This window comes from Lates calcarifer, linkage group LG15 (genome assembly GCF_001640805.2).
Source record: "Lates calcarifer isolate ASB-BC8 linkage group LG15, TLL_Latcal_v3, whole genome shotgun sequence".
NCBI lineage: Eukaryota > Metazoa > Chordata > Actinopteri > Centropomidae > Lates > Lates calcarifer.
In genome coordinates, this window is record NC_066847.1 from 10,954,466 (window position 1) to 10,973,449 (window position 18,984).

The following is an 18,984-nucleotide window of genomic DNA, read 5'->3' on the forward strand; positions in this document are numbered from 1 at the left end:
GCAAGCGAGCAAAGAGGGAGGGGGCGGCGTTAGTTTTTCTGTGTCACTGAAAGGGAGTGGGGGAAGGGAGGCAGGGAGATAATGCGAGCCAGGGAGCAAACAGTGGAGAGCCAGAGCATACTCACTGACTCATGTAGCCTATGTAAAGTGTATGTGTGTATCCGGGAGGAAGAAGACAGAAAATTATATTATGTATGCAAGAGTTGCTTGGGGAGTGTTTACGCAGCCTCCGTATGCCTGTATGTTAGAGCGCAGCAACAGCAACAGTACGCCATCCATCACCGCACTGATAAAATATCACCACTCACAGGATTTAAAATAACCAATTCAATATTTAATGTCCTCGACAATCTAGTGGTTATAATTCATTGTAAAATTATACAAAGTCATCGTTCTTGTGCAACAAAGTCCATTCAATATTCATACAAAACAGATTGTATAAATCGTGGAATTACAAGCTGCAGAAAACAAGTACTTTGGTTAATTCATGGCTGTAAAGAAAACATAATCTCTTCCCCTCGTAAACAATTTATGTACCCTGTATGCACCTTTATGGCAGGTGCATATGTCCTGTCTGTGCAGCAGTAAAACAGTAAATATCAATAATGTTCAATGTGGGGCTTGATGGCTGAAGTTGGCCCTAATCACCTTATATTTCCCACCAGATAAAACATAAGAGGACAGACATTCTTCTTAAGGCAATTATTGTATTTTAAGGGAGTAGATACTCTACTACTTCTAATCGTTCTTCTAATCTATTACTAACCGTTTTAGCTCTTATTTTGAAAACTGCTTTACTGGCAAATGTGTGTTTATCTTTATCATTAGTTTCTAACAACTAAAGGAAACAAATAAGAAGACGCATGAAACTTTGCATTATAACATGAAAAACAGACTCTGTGCAAAAGAATTTTGTGCAGAGTAAAGTGCAATTAATGTTATAGAGCTTCATCCAGTCTGTGTTTAGTCTTCATATTCTTCTGTTGAGGCAGGTAAACATTTACGCTTTAAGCAAGTTCTGGATGTATTGTATCAACTTGCATTATGAATCACCTGTACTAAGTTACATTCATTTCTCATCTTGAAATATCAAATATCATTATGAAATAAAGTGTGAATTTAACGGATTAAAATACATTCATTAATAAAAACAGGGGGTTTACCTGCCCTGCAGTTCTGCATTAAGTTTCACTTTACACCCTTTGGCCCTTTTATAAAAATGTCTTTTACCCAAGTATCTTTAAAAGTGCATCCTCTATAATATTACTAACTTAAAAAATTTAAAAACAGACATTGAATTTGGTCGGTAAGGCAGCATGGCCTGTGTAAATGCACCTCAGTGGTATTGCACCCAGTTATGTCAAGTAACAACATGTCTGTAGTGTGTGCATATGAAACGCTTTGCTTTCCTATCATCGAAGAGTTACCGTGCATATGGTCTCAAAAAAACCATCTACTTTGGAACCGCCCACGGCACAAAGATGTAACGTGTTGACTGGCAGACGCCCAAAATTTAAACCCTTCCCCACCTTCAGCTCCCCCACCGCATCAAAAACCCTCTCTCCCTCCTTGTCCTCTACCTTGGCCAGAGTGAGGTGGTAGCGCGGGTTGTAGGAGTCCCTGTGGAGCAAGCCCTCCTTCCTGTAGGCTTCCTGTAGGCCGCTGTTGAGCTGCTGGAGGTGGAGTTGAGGTTGGGGACTCAGGTAGAGCACCTTCCCATTGAAGTGTTTCAGCTTCACGGGAAAGGTCACGGCCACCGGAGGGTTGCGATCCAAATGGGCAAACTGTCGGAGGATTTCCCCGGCAGCGGCTACCTCAGCTGGGCCGTGCAGCACCAGGAGGCACAGGGTGACATGAAGGCTGGAGGCGGTCTGCCAGTGAGGGGCAGAGGAGGGTAAAACAGAGCTGATCTCCTCCTGCAGCTGCTGGAAACAGGAGAGGATCGCAGGAGTGTTGGCCTTGAAGGTGATGAAATGCGTGGGTCGTTTTTTAGGGGGGCGACCGCCACGTTTCTCTTCCCTCTGCTCCAGAGGTGCTGATGGATCCTGACCAATATTCAGGGCCTCAAGATGATGCTGGGGAACATAAAGATAATCACTCTGTCAAAGCTGAACTGTAACCGCAGAACAGGACTGTACTTCACGGTAAGACGTACTCACCGAAGCATCCTCATTGCCATCCCAGCTTTCTTGCCATTCTGCCAAAGTCTCTCCCTCTTCTTGGTCAGTTGAAGCCTCGTGTCTAAAATCAAAACAGGTGAGTAAAATTACTCAAAAGGCAGCGAAGTAACTTATGACACTGTTTTCCATGGTTTACCTTTAATTTAAACTAAGACCATCCTATAAACATAAACCTCTAAGACAGTGAAATAAAAAATACATTCTCAAGTTCAAGTTCTAATTCTGTGTCCTTGTGTTAATTGTTGAGTCATCTTGGTGTTATATATGGCAAATATATGTCACCATGTTTATCTTGTATCAAAATCTCTGTTTTCCTGTCTTTAAGGACTTATCCTGAACTCTGGGGTGTAGCTCGAGGGCTGCATTAGGTTACAGAGTGATATCCTTGATAAGATGTGTGTGCTTGGATGTCAGCTGACAACACTTTGTTCACACTTTCAAAAAGGTGTGGTTGATGACTCTTTTATTCATTTCTCCCTAATCCTCCACCTTCCAATCTAACAATGTAGGTGAGAAAGGTGTGAGTGCAGGCAGGTTGTCCTCCTATGTATTAAGACGGCATATTCCCCAAGCGATCCCCATTTTTTAGCAGTCCAATCAAATGTAAAGGATCCAATTAACATCTTTCTTGTAACTACATCCCACACACATATGCTGCTTTACATTACTGAGGGTAATGACGCTCTAACTTCCATTTCACTTTGACTTTCAGAGGCCGTTTTGTACAACAAAACGGCTCAGTATGGAACGTGTAGACGCTAAAGATGCAGTTTTGTTCTGTGAAGGATTAGTCTGTTCTCAGTTACATTTACAGATGAACACTAACACCAGACCTATTTGCAGCCTCCTCCACAACACATGCTCCTCGTGATTCCTGTTGTTGCTGAGAGGCGTCTCCCCTACACTTTGGAGCTGGTTGTGTTGAGTCAGGGGTGTAAATATTCATCTCATTCTGCTCCTCCTCCTCCAGATGTGTGTTCTCAGTTTGAGTGCGCTCTTCTGTTTCACCCTCTTCCTGCCCATTGACAGCAGGTGGTTGCTCCTCTGTTGTTTTAAGGCAGTCTGGTTGTTGCTCTTGGACTTCTGTGTTCATTTCTTGTAAAACAAATGGTTGTATTCAGTCAGCATACATGCTGAGTGTACTGGCTTATGTATATTTTGTATGTATCTGATTGTGTGTGAGGTGGGGCGGCAATAAAGCTTACCCTTTACTTCCTCCTCCCCTCCAAAGGGGGGAGCCAGAGATTGACCTGTGGAGCCGAACACCCTGTCAGTTCTGCTGTGGCGGTCCCAGACGCGGTGCCCTCTGTAGGTGAAGTACTGGATCCTGTGTCTGGGCAAGGCCAGCTCAGTGGAGTAATCACAGTCGCAGGGGTTGGTGTCCCAGTTGAAGTCACAGAAGGGCCGCTCCAGCACACCAAGGAAGCGATCCACGTAGCCCACCACAAACTCTGATGCGTCCACCGAGGAGTCCCACAGGATCCGGGAGATGACATCATCTGCTGTGCGCATACGAGGCTTTTTGTTCATCTCTGTGGGGGAATGAGACGTTACAAAAAGTGATGAAACATATTAATGTAGGGAGAGGGTGAATCAAGATTTTAAAAACAGTTCCCTGGTATATTAAGAGTATGTCATCATTGTCAGATGACTTAGGAATGTAGCTAAAAATGCAGTGACCTCTTCCCTCGTGTTCCAGCTTTTTTGGTTTCTTCACTTTGCCTTTCTTCTTCCTGTGTTTTTCCGTCTTCTCTCCGTCCTGTGTGTCATCCTGATCAGGTGACACAGCCCCTGAATCATCTAGTGATGGATCGCTGAGAAATCAAGGCAACAGCAGTGGAAAAAATACACGTGAGACTGGACAAATGGAAAAACAATTACAAGAATTAACTCTGTCTGACACAGATAGAACATTATCTCTGGTATATGAACAGTGCCCATATTTGGTCAAGGCGAAATTTAAACCTCTGCCTGTGATATGAGCAGCAACTGACAACATTAGAAATAAAAAATACACATAAATGGATCTTAGTAATGAGGGGCTATTTTTCAGGCAGGCATCTGATTATTATATGTGCTACAATGATTTACTGACTTTTTTAGTAATGCGGTTATAAAAAATAAATCAACTAAGTAAAACAAATCACAAGGTGAAAAAAAAGACAGTTCTGAAGAAATCTCTTGACTCATACAGGCTTTAACAATAAGCAGTTAATATTCAGATAGCCATCTATATAATCCCAGAGGGCTGCTGTATTCCAACTACTTCCAACTTCTTTGGTGTTGCAGGTAATAAAAATTACTTAAGAGGATGTGACATTATCTGAAAAACTAAAAGTCCTCTACTATCCTGCTGGTGAGTTTGTGTGAACAAGGTAAAGGAAGCAGACCTGTGAGACAAACGACATTTGTGTCCAAAATGACACTTTCCCATCAGGAAAAACTGGCACACGTTGACTCCATCTTCATACCGTTCTGATAGAGTGACACAGAGTGACAGAGAGGAAAAACAGTAAAAGCAAAGGTTAGTAAGAGGGGAAGACGTGCAATGAAACAGCAATGAAAGCCTTTTAAGAAAGTCAGCAGCCTTTTAATCTGGGTTCTGCATTTAAATTACCTTAGAAAAGTAACACAGCAACAAGCTCAAGAGGAAAACAAACTCTGCTAACAACAGCTCCACATAACGCAGGCAGTGTGGTCTATGTGAAGCTTGCAGTTATCACATTTATATTGGCTTAATACTCTTTACGTGGTCACTCGACAGATGTCCATGACATCTGTGAGAAAAACACCAACACCATGAAAAACAACATCCGCGTACATCATTTCCCGACACCACCTACAACCCAGGTTCTGAGGCAGTGGAGCTGAGCAGAGGATACAGATACAAAGACAGGTCTGTCTGCTAGTGTAAAGCAGTTTTCAGTAACATGGAAAATTACCTAAAACAGTGTGGCAGGATGTTCTCAGATTAGGGTGTTGACTGTTTATTTAAGCCAGCAAGCAGGATAAATGAAAATATTAATTTACAGTATTATATGAGATTCATTCTTTGAGCAGGAAATATCTGTTTCTCCTGTTTGCCTCGGCATGTGTTCTCACTAAATCTCCTACAGCACATGAGCCTCCATGTCAGTGAGTTATGTGTTTGTGTTCCAAATCACAGATACTTGGTAAATGCACAGACATCAGGAAATATGATCTCTAATCAGCTGTTGTACAAGAAATCAAACTGTATTAGATTCTGTTAGCTTTTTTTTTATCATAAGTAGGCATGATATTACAATTAACAATTCAAGAAAACCAGAAATAAATAAGTGATTAATCACCAAAAAGAAAGTGGAGGTGGAAAAAAAAGTATTTGGATGACACAATATTTCCTCTCCAAGTAAAAATAATGTAACAGGTGGCATTGACTTGCCCCAGAGGACCCAAATGTCAGCCAAGTACTTAGGAAGTGGTTGCCTGTAAGCTCAAACACATACCACACACACTGCAACTCTATTTCCAGATAGGAGAACTGAGCGTGATTCACTACCCAGATCCTTTGATTATTAACTGTAATATTTTCCCTTCCACTGAGGTGGCACTGCCTGGCACAGGTCACTCCAGATCATGGGAGCTGACTGAAGTCTTTCACCTGCTTCCAAACAAAATAATGTTTTTGTACAACTGACTGGAAATAACAAGTGCAAGTAAAATAATATGGATGAAGATCTTCATTCCTTGGAAAGTGTATCTGGAGATGGGAAGGGGGAGTAACAGCAGACAGTAAATCCTCTCCTCATGCTGGATTTGAGAGTCACTGCCAATTTGTTACAGCTCCTGACTCATTTCCTGATTCCAGAAGAGCAGCCAGATCGGGAACCACATTCAAATAGCAATATTCATTTATCTGTCATTGTTTGACAGAGACTCCAGACATAATAACGCAACCAAGAAATGACCAGAACTCAACTTGCTCACTTTAACACAGAAATGTACTGCAGACTGAGGAATTTCATTACAAAATCGATTATTTAGAAAATATTCCAAATGAATTAAGTAATTTGATTTACCCAGAAGTCTACTAGATAACAGTGTTTTCATTTGTGACACATTATATGATGTTTCATATGGCAATATCATGTATGACATGAATTAAGACCCATTTGACAAACAGAGAACAGTTACAGTGTATCAATACATATATAACTACACAGGGTGATTTACCTGCTGTAGCCTTTAAGGTGTCTTTAGCACTGTTAGGGTCAGCCGGGACCCCTGCCCCTGGACTGGGTGTGTCTGTCGGGTGAGTCCCTTCACCTCTGTGGTCCTCTGGTGAACCTGAGGGCACCCCTGATCCGTCTGATGCCATGATCAAATCTGTAAAAGATGGTGGTATTTCAGAAAGGTCCGCTGTGTCACTGTGACATTTGCCACTACACTTTGAGTTTAGTTTGACCGGTCTGACCTGACAGAAAAACAATGTAAAGCCTGACAATGAAAAATGTACTTCTCAGTGACAACTTAGCTGCCACGGAAGTGACTGGTTCGTGTTGTACAAGATTATAAACCGTCCGTAATTCATCAGCTCTTAGAAAAACACATCTCTATATGTGGATAAAACAGCTACAACATAAACTTGTATTTAACAATCGTCTGAAATTTGTTTTTTTTATATCTTTTACATACCAATCGTAGAAGCAGGCAGTTCTGACTTTTTATCGACCTTTAACCCCGAGTTTATTTGCACAGAGGGAAGTATGGGTAATGCAGTTTTGATTTGTCTTTCGTCATACACAGTCTATGTTCGAAAAATAGCTTTTAAAAACTTAACATAAGGAAGTATACATTATATCATACTAGTTATGTTGATATTGTGGGCTTGATTTTCGCTTTAATAAAACGCGTTTTGTTCTAAAATCAATCCCGAGTTAGGGATTAACTGCTGTAATTTCCCGTTCTTCTCATTTACGTGAATGCAGCATCGCTGCCATGCGTCATTTGTGCTCGAGCGCGTGACTCTGTTTCACGTGACATGGTCTGTTGTTGTCAGTTAGCTCAGTAGCTGCACAGTAGGAAAACAGAGCCAGAAAATAAAATTTAGAAGCACGAGTTTGTGAAAATACGGACAAAAATTAAAAGTTGAGTGTGTTTTATAACACTGTTATAATATGCTGCTTTGTATATAACGGCTTTTTGGGCACTGCGAACAATGAATGTTCCTCTGTGAAGTAGCATTGAGCACCAGACATTTGTTGAACTTGGGTCTGCGCTAAAGGTAAGAATACGTATCACTTGTCTTGACTCTGGTGGAGCTTGTTAGCAAGAAACTAATGTGATAAATAAATTATTAACGTCCGCTTCTAAATCACACATGTCCAGGACAATAGATCATCTGTAAACTTGTTCTCTCTCTCTCTCTTTCTCAGATGAATGCTCTGGTGGCTCTCTGTCACTTCTGTGAACTCCATGGCCCCAGGACACTGTTCTGCACCGAGGCACTACACCCTCCATCCCCATCCCCTTCGTCCCAGGCAGGGATCCCGACACCTGGGGACAGGGACAGAGACGGTGACCGGGAAGGTGAAGGGCTGACCATGAGAGCCAACAGCTCAGCCACACAGAGGGGAGAAATGTGTGAGGTGAGGGTCAGAAGGACAGAGAGTCAACTCACCACTCAAACCATCCTTCTCTCTAATTGTTATCTACATTACAGTCTGGCTATGACTTCATAATATTTATAGTCTTGTTATCTATCTCAAAGTGCTCATTTTCCTCTTCTCCTTACATCATAGGGATGTCGATCTCTCCCTGCATCCCACCCAGGCTTTGTGAGCATTGACGATGAAACAGGCATTCGCTTCCTGAGCCACCAGCATCCCAGACAGCCACAGCTGTTCAGCGTGGTCCGCCAGGCCTGTGTACGCAGCCTCAGCTGTGAGGTAAACAGTGACGTACGTCTGCATGTATGTGTGTGTGAGTCACACATCTCATGCACTTAATAAACATACCTGTTTTCTTATTCCTGTGTCTCCTCATACCATGTATGTCTGTTTTGTCAGGTGTGTCCAGGTCGCGAGGGGCCAATTTTCTTTGGAGATGAGCAACACGGTTTTGTGTTCTCACATACCTTCTTTATTAAAGACAGCCTGGCCAGGGGCTTTCAGCGTTGGTACAGTATTGTCATGGTAGCCATGGACAGGATCTACCTTATCAACTCCTGGCCTTTTCTGTTACGCCACCTCAGACTCACTATACAGAGCCTGCAGAGCACAGCCCTCAAGGTAGCGTACACACATGAAGACTATGTGCCTTTATTTAGTTTACTCAAATAGAAATATGAAAATGTCCACAGGCATGTATCTATTAAAACTCCTAATGTCTTGGTATTGTATTCTGTGTCAGGTGTTTGACAGTGAACAAGGAGTTTGCCCCCAGCGAGCTGTGAGGATGAACAGTGTGTTTTCACCTGCAGTTTTCCCTCATCAAAGGAGTGGTAACGCAGCCCGATCACTAACTTCTCTTACTCAGCATCCTAATCTCTGGGCGAGCCTGCACTCCTCCTTTAGCTGGTGAGTTAATATGCTGTCACCCCCGCTGTGACATACAAGCTGTCGTCTGTTTCTGTATGACTACTTTGTAATCACTCACATGGACACACTGACGTGCGTTTTCACCTACTTTCCAGGCTGCTGAAGGCCTGTGGTAGTCGTCTGACAGAGAAGCTGCTCGAGGGGGCCCCTACTGAGGACACACTGGTGCTCATAGAGAGACAGACAGGTGAACATATTATCCTTAATTAAACAGGACAATTATTCTGTAGCATCCAATTTGTATTTACCTATGTAACATTCTGTTAACCCTGTAACTGGATAAAAGCTGAAGACAGAAAACTGTCAGGTGACAATTCATAAAAGATCATGGTTTACCTGGGCAATGCTTCAACATGTCTTGCCTTCCAGGCAGGGTTTGGCGTTCTGACAGAGGGTTATAGCAGTAAATGTCATGTGTTTTCACTGTGTTTCATCGCCAGTCTGAAGAGTCTTCTGTGAAAGTCTGATTCATTGGGTCAGTCAGTGCGGAGACACTCTGACCAAATAAACAGTGATTCAGTTAACGAGTGTATTGAAATACACTGCCGGGTAGAGTTTACACAAAGTTTAAGAGTTCAAAATCTAGAAACTGATTTTAAAAAATCACCTAGTCCTGCATGGCTCTGTAGCACTTTTCAAAATCAGAGTTTCAAAGTGTAATACACATAAAATATGAGAAAATGATAAATAAATAAAAAAACATATTAACAGAAAAAAAATTAGTAGTAACATGTTGTACAGTCTCAGTCGACCCAATACGTTGAGAGATGTTGCTCCATCACGTTAGCTTGTATTAGCAGTGATCTACTAGTATAATTGAAATTAGCCATTGACGAGATTGTGCAGCTTTAATTTTGTTTTGGAAAGATGAGATGAGTAACATCACCTCACACTCTATGTATAGTCTGATATAGATCCAGACACTCATTTGCTGTGGAATTCCCCACATTTGTAATGAGGGTCACGTTGAAACATTCCCCTATTTCTGGTTTTATGTCATTGTTATTTCTTTTTCCAAAAGAACAAGAGGAGGAAATGAGCTGCTGGGAAGGAGCAGAAGGAGGCACTTCAAAGTCACAGCGACACCAGTCAGAGAGCGAGCTGGGCCATGACTTCCTGTGTGACGATGCAAAATTAGATGAATTACCTGGTCCAAAATTCAGGTCACTAAGACACTTGAGACAGGTAAACTTAGGTACTTTTTGGGCTTGTCTGTTTGTTGTTACATAATTACATGAAATTAACTTTAAGTTAACAGAAAACAGAAAAAGAAGACGAAATGGGATAAAAATGCTCATTTGTTGCAAGAATTTATAGTTTTATGACCTTAATCTGATACATTCTAGTATCTGTGAGCTTTTTTTAAAGTACAATCTAACTTGTTCTGCAGGTCCTCGGAGGTGCTGAGTTTCGTCAACTGGCATGGCACGTGCTCATGGGAAATCAGGTCATATGGAGAGGCTCACACCCTGGACTCATCCAATCAGCGTTTATTGTACTCAAGGTAGTCTACTACTGAGTCCATTTCTGCCTCATTAGGAAAGACAGTGTTATTATGATGCAGGTAAAATTAGGGCATTAGGGCAAGTGATAACACCTGTGTCCTGGTTAGTTGAGCCGTTGTATAATATTGTGTAGAGTGTAGAGTTACACATTTGAAATTACTCTGATCATCTAACACTAGACACACCTGTTTCATGTATAGGTTGGACAGGTCACATATGAAATGTAAACCATTAAAGATTATAAATGACATCTTAAGGTTGTAAGATATATAATAGTTTTGATGCCAACTTATCTTTATTTATTCTTTTTCCTACATTTTACATTTTTTTTCCGACATTCAGTTCTGTGCCTGAAGACATATAATTATTTAAGCTACCATCACACACCCTGAAATGTTCTTTGTCTGTACATGCTTTCCATGCTTAGCTTTCTATGCAAAATACACAGAGGAGACAGAGCATGAAACTGTTTCATTGTACGATTACTGTTGTTTTTACTGTTCCTTTGAACTGTTTTTTTGGTGATAATTTTGATACTGTTTTAATAGTTTTTATCGTACAGTTACACTGTTGCTTGTTTTCTGCTGCTTCTCAGGCATTTTTCACAGCAGCCATTTTGACTTGTCATAGTAAGAAAAGCACAAGTGTCACTAATAACATTAACGACTCTGCTCTATTCAAGTGTCCCACTAGGCCGTAGTAGTGTCACAGTGAAATACTAAATGGAATTATTTACACCTGGGCCTTTTTCTATTGTGACATGTAAAACTATCTGCTGTGAAAAAGACCCATCCCAGGTCTAAAGCCTATATACACACATGACCCACCCACAGAGGTGTTTACACTTATTTTGCTTTATTATACCTCTTCTCAGGGCTGTGTGGGCATTTGTAGACTGCCCTTAAATAGCAATTTTCCTCACTCTCCTGGTAGTGTTGTTCCACCTTTGCTTGACTTTTATGTTTTCTTTTATTTTGTTTTATTGTAAAATAGGAACAGAGCAACTGTGCAAATGTACAGGGAAACAGGTTCAGGACAGTGGATTTGTTTGGTTGTTATTAGGTCATAGTGCTTGGTGACCGCAGATAATTTTCCTGGCACAGCTCTACCCAGCTTTAAACTGAGCAGAGGTCTATTCAGCCAGAATCAGTTAAAACTTCCAGTGTGGAAATTAGTCATCGGTAAGAGGATGATAAGAGGGGCTGAGGCATGAACAAATTCCCCCTCATGCCACATGTCTAATCTGAATCTCTGTCCCTCCTCCCATCAGTCTCTGCTGCCAGTTGGCTGTGTGCGGTCAGTGCCATACAGTGATCAGTATGAGGAGGCCTACAAATGCAACTTCCTGGGTCTCAGCCCAGATGTGCCCATTCCAGCCCACGTCAGCTCTTCAGGTACAAGAAAGTCTCTGAAGTCCCCAATATGATACATTATGATGTGTCACAGGATGAAACCTCGAAGACAACATCACACTCTGTTGATTTCATCTTCCTTTTGTCCTGTAGAGTTTTCACTGCTGGTGGATGTCAGCACAGACAGAAACTGTCAGATCTCAGCTGTAGGTGACGACGATATCTGCTCGCTGTATCAGTTCACCATCAGCAGTGCCAACACACAGCCCACAGACAGGGGTGAGCATACACTACAAACCTGTATTTATAAACAGACACTGTATGTTTGCTGCCATTTTCAGCGTAAAAAATAATACATCATACTTTGCTTCTTGGTGAAACCTCAACAGTAAGTTTTGCTGTTGCTATTTAACCAACATTAGCAGTAACAGCTGTTTACTTACCAGTCTAGAAGAAATATTACAAGTTCAACATCAAACTGCACTCATTTACTCACCAAGAGCTGTCAGTGGTGGAAAGAAAAGAAAATGTCTGCTTTTTTTCCCTACTAAAGTTAGCATGCTAACTAGCTACCCCCGTCTCATCACTTTCTGATAGTGACTCACTGTAGCGTCCAGACTGCCCGAAGAAGTAGTATTGCTCAGACGGTGTATTATTACCTCTTGTATTACAATGATATCTGAAACTCTTAGTAAGCGACCATCACAGCCACCTCCACCATCCAAGTAGCCCTTTTAAAGCAGAGAGTGCAGACCTCTGCTAACCCTGCACTTTAAAATCTAGTTTAATATCAGAAAATGTTGATCATCATTTGGATCAGAATCTGTATCAGAATACACATAGTGATGGGTTATAAGGGACAGATTTCTTTATTCACACGAGAGCAGCAGTGAGATTGAAAGTAGCGAAATGTTCAGACATGTCCCTTCCCACAATGTCAAGGAATCCTCTATAAAAAAGAAAAACTATTGAGAAATAATTTTTGCCTTGGCTCACAGCCCATCTTTCTGCTAGCTTTCATTCAAAGCACTTTATCTGCAAGGTTTTGAGATAACACATGGACAAATGGGATGAAGAACGTAACTTATTTGGAAGTATTTCATTTGGCAGGACATGTAAAGGCCAACAAAAGGTTGTACTGAACTATAGACTAATGGCCGTATGATGAAATTTTTTGAAAGATTAACTGAATCTTTGCCCTCCTTTCCCAGGTCCAACATTACTAAACAAGCTCGAGGTGGCTCTGTCTAACGAGAACTTGTCTGTGGACGTCGTATCTCACTGCCTGCTGTGTTTGAAGGAGGAGTGGATGAAGTGAGTAAAATTCACTCACATCTTAATGAAGACTTCTTTGGTCTAAGTAAGATCTCACCATTTTGCATATGAAAGCCTTCTCACTGCCATTTATCGCTCTTTCAGTAAAGTCAAAGTGCTGTTCAAGTTCTCCAAAGTGGATGGGCGAGGGAGGGAGGACACCCAGAAGGTTCTGGCCCTCCTTGGCGCCACAGGGCCGGGCGAGGAGGACAACGTCAGGCTCCTCAAATTCTGGATGACCGGACTCAGCAAAACCTACAAGAGTCATTTAATGACAGCTGTTCGAGGAGGGGAGAGGAGCCCCAGCCAGTGACAAAGAGAAGAGGGACGAGGGGTTGGACTGGGAGTTAGCAGGGGGTGATGGAAAGGGAGAGTAAAAGAGAGGGGCAATACTGAAGAAAGGAAAGCGAAAGCAAGGGTCTGTTTTGTTAACTGTTGGGGACTTTCTGTGGAATGCACAGGGTCTGTGAATGAATGAATGAGATGCTTTGGCTCATCCATTATTGTCTTTTAACTAATGAGAATGTATTGTGCAGCTAACCCTGATTATTATCCTGCACAGATTAACACAGTTGGGATAATGTATGAGGGCTTTTGTTTGTCAAAGGGAAATAACTGTAGGAGACTTCATACTAATATGTAAAGTTTAACTTATTACAAAAAGCTTTGCACTTTGTTTACTCTTTCACTGAAGTTTTAAAATGAAATAAATGAATGTGAACGGTGAATCTGATTTTTAATTGGCTCCATCTTGTGGTGAACAGGAAGAATAAAGAGGGGAGTGAAAGTGGAGAGGGGGGGGGGCATTTCTCTGCCAGCTCCCACTCACTTGTTTGAGTGGCTGACAGCCAACAAGTCTCAAGTGGTGTAAGACAACACTTTTAAGGTTTTCTGGTGTCCTTAAATGTACAAAATGGTTGCGTAACAAGACCATACTCCAGTACAGCCGACCACATCAGCAGGATTTTGGCTTCTTAATGAGGCAGTCGCACACACTGATCCACTAAGGAGCCATGCTTTTTTCCATTCGAGCCTGTTGCTTTGCTGAAGCTTGCAGACTCCTGTCAATAAAAATCAACAACATATGGCTTTGTTTAAACTGGGGGTCTGATTGTTTTTTTTCTTGACCCATACCTATGTAATGATGTGTAAAAATTCAGACTCATGCTCTAGTCCAAATTAAGAGAACACTGAGTTTGTAAATATTAGGGTTGAAAAGGAATCTGCCACTCAGCACTGTTAGTGTAGAGCTGTTGCCAAAGGTTTTTTTTCCTTCTTTGTTATGTTTTTCTACATCTAACTCAAATCTGGATTTCATTTTGCTAGTTTCACTGATAATTTGCAGCAGCTCCACAAATTAGTTACATATTTACTTCCCCAATATGCAAGCGACATATGAAACAGGAAGACGGCACAGTGCCTGGATATTTATACCCCTCATTAAGACATATAGTGTGGGTGAAGAGGTTTCGAGTTGATGACGCCTCAGAGAGTTAAGGCATTGCTTGCAACAGAGGCTGCTGCTCTCCAGTTTCCTCTTCCCCTCAGCAGAGATGGGACTTTGGGAAACTGTCTTGCTTCCTTTGGCTCATGTTCAAAAGGGACACATAGAGGAACATTTGCACAAAGAAACAAGTGTATACTTCCTTCCTTTCATTAGTAATTAACTCCTCTCCTAACACTAAAGTGGAATCCAAAATAACATGATGCTTCACACAACCTGAGGGGACATAACAACACATTACAGACGGGGTGAGGACAGCTGTGCACAATGTGAAGACGTCACTATCACGCTGTCCAGTTCTGTGGAGCTTTTCAACAGTAATGTCTAAAAAAAGGAAAAAAAAAAAAAGGCTGTCACACATGGAATGACTTGCAAGTCATGGCAATGCAGTGTTGCAATCCTGTTTTTTTTTTTTTTAACGCGTGATGATTAAACAGGATGATAACGCACATTGACTCTGAGGGGATAAAGACCAGGGGATACACAGACGCAGAGGTGTGGGGGAGAGTCCAAATGAAAAACATACGCTCCAACTGCATGACTAAGCCTCCTCAGGCCTGGTTTGGAGGGGGAGGGCGGGGGTGGGGGTGGGGGTGGGGGGTAGGGGCATGAGGGTGGGTGTCACAGGGAATGTGGGGAGCAGGGGGGAGGGAGCAGGGTCAGTCAATAGTGAGGTAAAACGTGTGGTAATGGGAGGGGCCGAGACTTAAAGGGAGCAGACGAGCCATCCAGCATAGCACTTTCACTTTGAGTGCAGCCTGTGCCTGAGTGAGGATACACAGAGTGGCCAGGGGGAGAGATAGAGAGGAGGAGGCCAGTGTCTCTCCCGCTTTATCCATTAACCAGTTTTCGAGGAGGGTGAGAGTGATTCAAATTAGGCTGTTCAGGAAGATTCTAGGTCAGTAGTGAAAGGGAGAAAGGGAAAAGGAAAGAGATTATAGTAAAAAAAAAAAAAGAGAGAAAGAAAGGAAAAACAAACAAAAGCTTTAATAGGAAAAGGCTGCAGTCACCCAGGCTTAAGTGGGAAAATCCAAAGTGAGAGAGGAGGATGGCGTGAGAGGACAAATGAGGCATTTTTTGGAAAGTACCAAAGGAACTCAAAGGGAAGGAATGCATAAGGGATGTCAACAAGAAGCCTAAACATCAAGCTGTGAAGGAGAAGACACAGCAGCGCACTCTGTGTCAAAGACCTCAAGAAAACCACAGAGGAGGAAACTTTGCCTTTCACAGACTGACACTGAAACCCGTCTGCAGCGTGATTGCCGTCAACAAGAGAAATGGAGAAGTGTCCGTTCTTAGAAAGATAAAAGGATGTCACTGCCAGGTGGGAAATGAGAATTAAAGTGCATGTTTTATGCAAACTTTCTTCTAAGAGTCTGTGGGTACATAATGGACATAATTAGAGCTGGTTATTATGTGGCCCAAATTTTATCTGTGAATGAAAACCCAATTTGTTTTGACACTTTGTGTTGTTACAATGGCATTTCCGGTGTCTTAATTCAATTAGACCTGTTGCAATAACAGTTCCTATTTCATGTTGTTTTCTGCAGAAAAAGCTAATTGAAACAGGAAATGATGTGATGTTTTTTCGTAGGTATGCTGTTTGAACAAGCTTCAAACTACAGAAAGTTTCCAGCAATTATCTGAATGTGTTCTCTTTCCTTTTTACTCATGTCTCAAACAGTTTTGCTGTTGCTATCACTCTTGACTGTCCAATGTGGTGGATGTTACTTTGACTTGGAAGGTGTGAGAAACATTAAAACGACTATCGACTCTAATCCGACTGGATTTGTAAGTTGAAAACTTTGCTCATATAGTTTATTTTAGTGTTTCTATAGTGAAAATAATCTTCTCTGTAGGAGTGAGAGTCTGTTCTTTTCTTACCAAATGCATGTGTTATCCTTTAATAGAAAATACAACCACTAGTTTTGACTTTGTTGTGTTAGTCATTTTAATAGGTTGGTCAAAGGTAAAGATCTAACTCAATGAATGAGTCAAAATAAACATCTCTTCCTTGTTATCAGATAAGCTGCAAACTTATCAGATGATCAACATTGTTACTACTGACATTCATATCCCTACAAAGCCAAGGGCAATAAATATTGTGTAGTTCACCTCAGTGGTTAGTTTAGTTGTCTTTTTACATAAGCTATTAACCATACAGTGTTCTTAATGTCATTGCTAAACATAAATTATGAATATAATTAATATAATTTCTTTATCTTTGGGTTTATTCTCATCTTTGTCCTTCTTTTCTCTCCTTCCAGCGGACAGTATTCCCAAAAGATTACTATGTAGTGCACCACTACAGGAGAAACATGCTTTGTAACACTGAACCGGTGAGTTGCTTATCAGATAAAAAGGGGAAATGAGGTCTGATGTGCAGAACATGGGTCATAAACCTTCCAGTTTTCATCAAAATCAGCCTCCTACTGAAACAGTTTGATATATTTAACAGGATAATCAGTAGCTTTTGCCAAATCCTCAGCTGTAAACTCTCCGTTCAGTAAAACACTGTTCTGTGATGTAGCCTCCAGTCTGACTTGTCACTGAGCAATTGATGTGGTTCTTGGTAATTTGTCACATGTGTTTCGCACACTAAACTTAACTTTGGGCTTGTTGTGTTCTTCCACTTCTCTCTGCAGTGCTGCATATTCCCTGCTGCAGTCGTCCTCCAGGACTCCTGGCATGTGCTCCTCAGAAACCTCTGGGATGAGCACTTAAACCACTCCTTGATTCTCGACCTGAAGCAGACACTGGATAAAATCATAAGGAGGAACAAAAACACAGCGGTAGGGTTTATTTTCCAACTATATATTATCATAATACTTTATTTTACTATACTAAAGAAAATGTAGAATTTAAAAAAAATCTCTTAAATACAAAAAAGGCCTGAATTATTATTTGACATGTGATTTATTCTCCCATTAATATCAGTGTTTAAATTTTTGTTTCAAACATGAATTTATGTACAGATAAGTAAATATTCTGTGGATGTGTTTGTTATTTTCTATTGCAAATATTTATTCAGGCCTTTGTCTCTCACAGATGTTCCAGGAGGAGACGGACCTGAGCAATTACTCCACATTATCTTCCTCTCCTGAAGAACTCCTCAAGCTAACATCAGAATTTTTCACTCAGTGGCTCAAGGTTGGATGCTTGCCTTCAATCGAAACGTGCACCCTGCCCACTTTGCCCCCCTCGATTAAGAGGCGGGACTATGGTCCGTCGAGGGCCAGACTCTTGACCACCCGAGCTGTCAGCGGTGACGAGGAGGGACAGCCTGACAAGATGATAGACATTACACAGCTGCCGTCCAGTGGTGGTCCTCTATCCTTATCTTATTCTGCCTCCATCTGGAGCCCCTTGCTACTCAGACTCTACTGGTGGTTGCTGCCATAGTCGCTAAAGAGGATCTGTTTGGTGATGCACACAAAATGCAAGACGTTTCCTGGCACTGAATGATTGTTTCTTCTGTTTGTGTCTGTGTTAAATGCAGTAAGCTTTGTTAATATGAAGTGACATGCAGAGGTTGCATTTAATGTCCAAAGTTAGTGTGAATAGCTATGTTCACTGTCCAACAGTGCTCTGTAACAACTGATATCACAGATATAAACCTATAGCCATCCTCTGTAGAGCAAGCCACAAACTCCAGCTAGCTATGCTCTCTATGCTAACAAAAGATAAATGCTGAGCAAACCAATGCACATAAGCCCCGTCTATTGATGTGGAATTCATCACTGTTTACATGAATATTATGTAAATGTAAGATATTCTAGTCTATGGGTGTTTACTTTTGTACATAAATGTAAATTAAAGACATTTAGATATATGTATTGCTAGTTTTTGGTTTAACTTACCAGAATATAATATCACAATGGTTGTAAGCTACTTACTGTGTATACTTATTGTGGTGTTTCCTGTTTGCCAGCAGTGATTAAAAGTAACTAGGTCCATTTACTCAAGTATTGTACTTAAGGACATTTTTAAAGTACTTGTACTTTACTTGAGTATTTCTAATTTATGTCACTTTATACTTCTTCTCAGCTGTTCAGAGGGAAATATTGTTCTTTTTACTTCATTACATTTATCTGTCAGCTACTGGTTACTTTACATGTTCAGATTTTACCTGTAAAACATGTGATCAATTTATAAAATATGAGTCATTGGTATAAATCAAACTAACAGTTCATCGATTCATTAAATCAGCTCCACTTTACACACTACTAACCTAATAATTATAATAGTGTAACAATTACAGGAACCATTTTACTTTTGATACTAATTTTTTTATACTTAGTTACTTTTGCTTCAGTATAATTTATGAATGCAGGACTTTTACTTGCAGCAGAGTATTTTTACAATGAGGTATTGCTATTTTACTTATATCTAAGTATTTCCTCCAGTGCTGTTTGTCAGTAAGAATGATGGATATTTACATTTTTGTCTATTAGGGTAAGACAGATTATATTTTGTTTATGATCTCGCAATCCAGACACAGGACACAGAGTTTATGTTGGAGTGCAGATTCATGTGAGCTGCAGTTCTTTT

General features: G+C 41.1%; 3 protein-coding genes across 5 annotated transcripts; 2 read left to right on the forward strand and 1 right to left on the reverse strand.

Moving 5' to 3' along the window:
- Window positions 1–312: 312 nt before the first annotated feature.
- leng9 (leukocyte receptor cluster (LRC) member 9) lies at window positions 313–7,052 on the reverse strand. 2 transcript variants are annotated; one of them, XM_018682598.2, is made up of 8 exons: window positions 6,855–7,052; window positions 6,393–6,545; window positions 4,571–4,655; window positions 3,861–3,994; window positions 3,386–3,712; window positions 3,014–3,275; window positions 2,160–2,241; window positions 313–2,075 (listed from the first exon to the last, which is right to left on the reverse strand). In XM_018682598.2, the coding sequence occupies exons 2-8, from the start codon at window positions 6,535–6,537 to the stop codon at window positions 1,413–1,415; spliced, it is 1,698 nt and encodes a 565-aa protein (XP_018538114.1). In that variant the 5' UTR covers window positions 6,538–6,545; window positions 6,855–7,052; the 3' UTR covers window positions 313–1,412. The 2 variants fall into 2 exon arrangements, with proteins under 2 accessions (XP_018538114.1, XP_018538116.1); XM_018682600.2 differs by lacking the exons at window positions 6,393–6,545; window positions 6,855–7,052 and adding an exon at window positions 4,798–5,051.
- A 136-nt stretch (window positions 7,053–7,188) lies between these two features.
- On the forward strand, window positions 7,189–13,657 carry flcn (folliculin). 2 transcript variants are annotated; one of them, XM_018682601.2, is made up of 12 exons: window positions 7,189–7,443; window positions 7,595–7,807; window positions 7,961–8,119; window positions 8,228–8,449; window positions 8,571–8,737; window positions 8,854–8,945; window positions 9,780–9,943; window positions 10,149–10,262; window positions 11,534–11,657; window positions 11,769–11,894; window positions 12,827–12,929; window positions 13,035–13,657. In XM_018682601.2, the coding sequence occupies exons 2-12, from the start codon at window positions 7,595–7,597 to the stop codon at window positions 13,240–13,242; spliced, it is 1,692 nt and encodes a 563-aa protein (XP_018538117.1). In that variant the 5' UTR covers window positions 7,189–7,443; the 3' UTR covers window positions 13,243–13,657. The 2 variants fall into 2 exon arrangements, with proteins under 2 accessions (XP_018538117.1, XP_018538119.1); XM_018682603.2 differs by having other exon boundaries at window positions 7,961–8,107.
- Window positions 13,658–15,140: 1,483 nt separating this feature from the next.
- On the forward strand, window positions 15,141–18,652 carry zgc:174888 (uncharacterized protein LOC558116 homolog). The gene is made up of 5 exons (XM_018682593.2): window positions 15,141–15,757; window positions 16,118–16,224; window positions 16,701–16,772; window positions 17,079–17,225; window positions 17,482–18,652. Exons 1-5 carry the CDS (start codon window positions 15,745–15,747, stop codon window positions 17,833–17,835), a joined length of 693 nt encoding a protein of 230 aa, XP_018538109.1. The 5' UTR covers window positions 15,141–15,744; the 3' UTR covers window positions 17,836–18,652.
- Window positions 18,653–18,984: the final 332 nt, after the last annotated feature.

What these genes read in the sequence shown, in the direction of transcription:
- leng9 (XM_018682598.2), bottom strand. Translation starts at nt 6,537, where the DNA reads ATGGCATCAGACGGATCAGGGGTGCCCTCAGGTTCACCAGAGGACCAC. An exon ending in AGGGGAGGAGGAAGTAAAGG is followed by an intron (nt 3,276 to 3,385) that starts GTAAGCTTTATT and finishes TTGTTTTACAAG; the next exon opens with AAATGAACACAGAAGTCCAA. An exon ending in GTGGAGGAGGCTGCAAATAG is followed by an intron (nt 2,242 to 3,013) that starts GTCTGGTGTTAG and finishes TTTTGATTTTAG; the next exon opens with ACACGAGGCTTCAACTGACC.
- flcn (XM_018682601.2), top strand. Translation starts at nt 7,595, where the DNA reads ATGAATGCTCTGGTGGCTCTCTGTCACTTCTGTGAACTCCATGGCCCC. An exon ending in GCTGTGAGGTAAACAGTGAC is followed by an intron (nt 8,120 to 8,227) that starts GTACGTCTGCAT and finishes CTGTTTTGTCAG; the next exon opens with GTGTGTCCAGGTCGCGAGGG. An exon ending in CACTAAGACACTTGAGACAG is followed by an intron (nt 9,944 to 10,148) that starts GTAAACTTAGGT and finishes CTTGTTCTGCAG; the next exon opens with GTCCTCGGAGGTGCTGAGTT.
- zgc:174888 (XM_018682593.2), top strand. An exon ending in TGCTTTGTAACACTGAACCG is followed by an intron (nt 16,773 to 17,078) that starts GTGAGTTGCTTA and finishes TTCTCTCTGCAG; the next exon opens with TGCTGCATATTCCCTGCTGC. An exon ending in GGAGGAACAAAAACACAGCG is followed by an intron (nt 17,226 to 17,481) that starts GTAGGGTTTATT and finishes TGTCTCTCACAG; the next exon opens with ATGTTCCAGGAGGAGACGGA.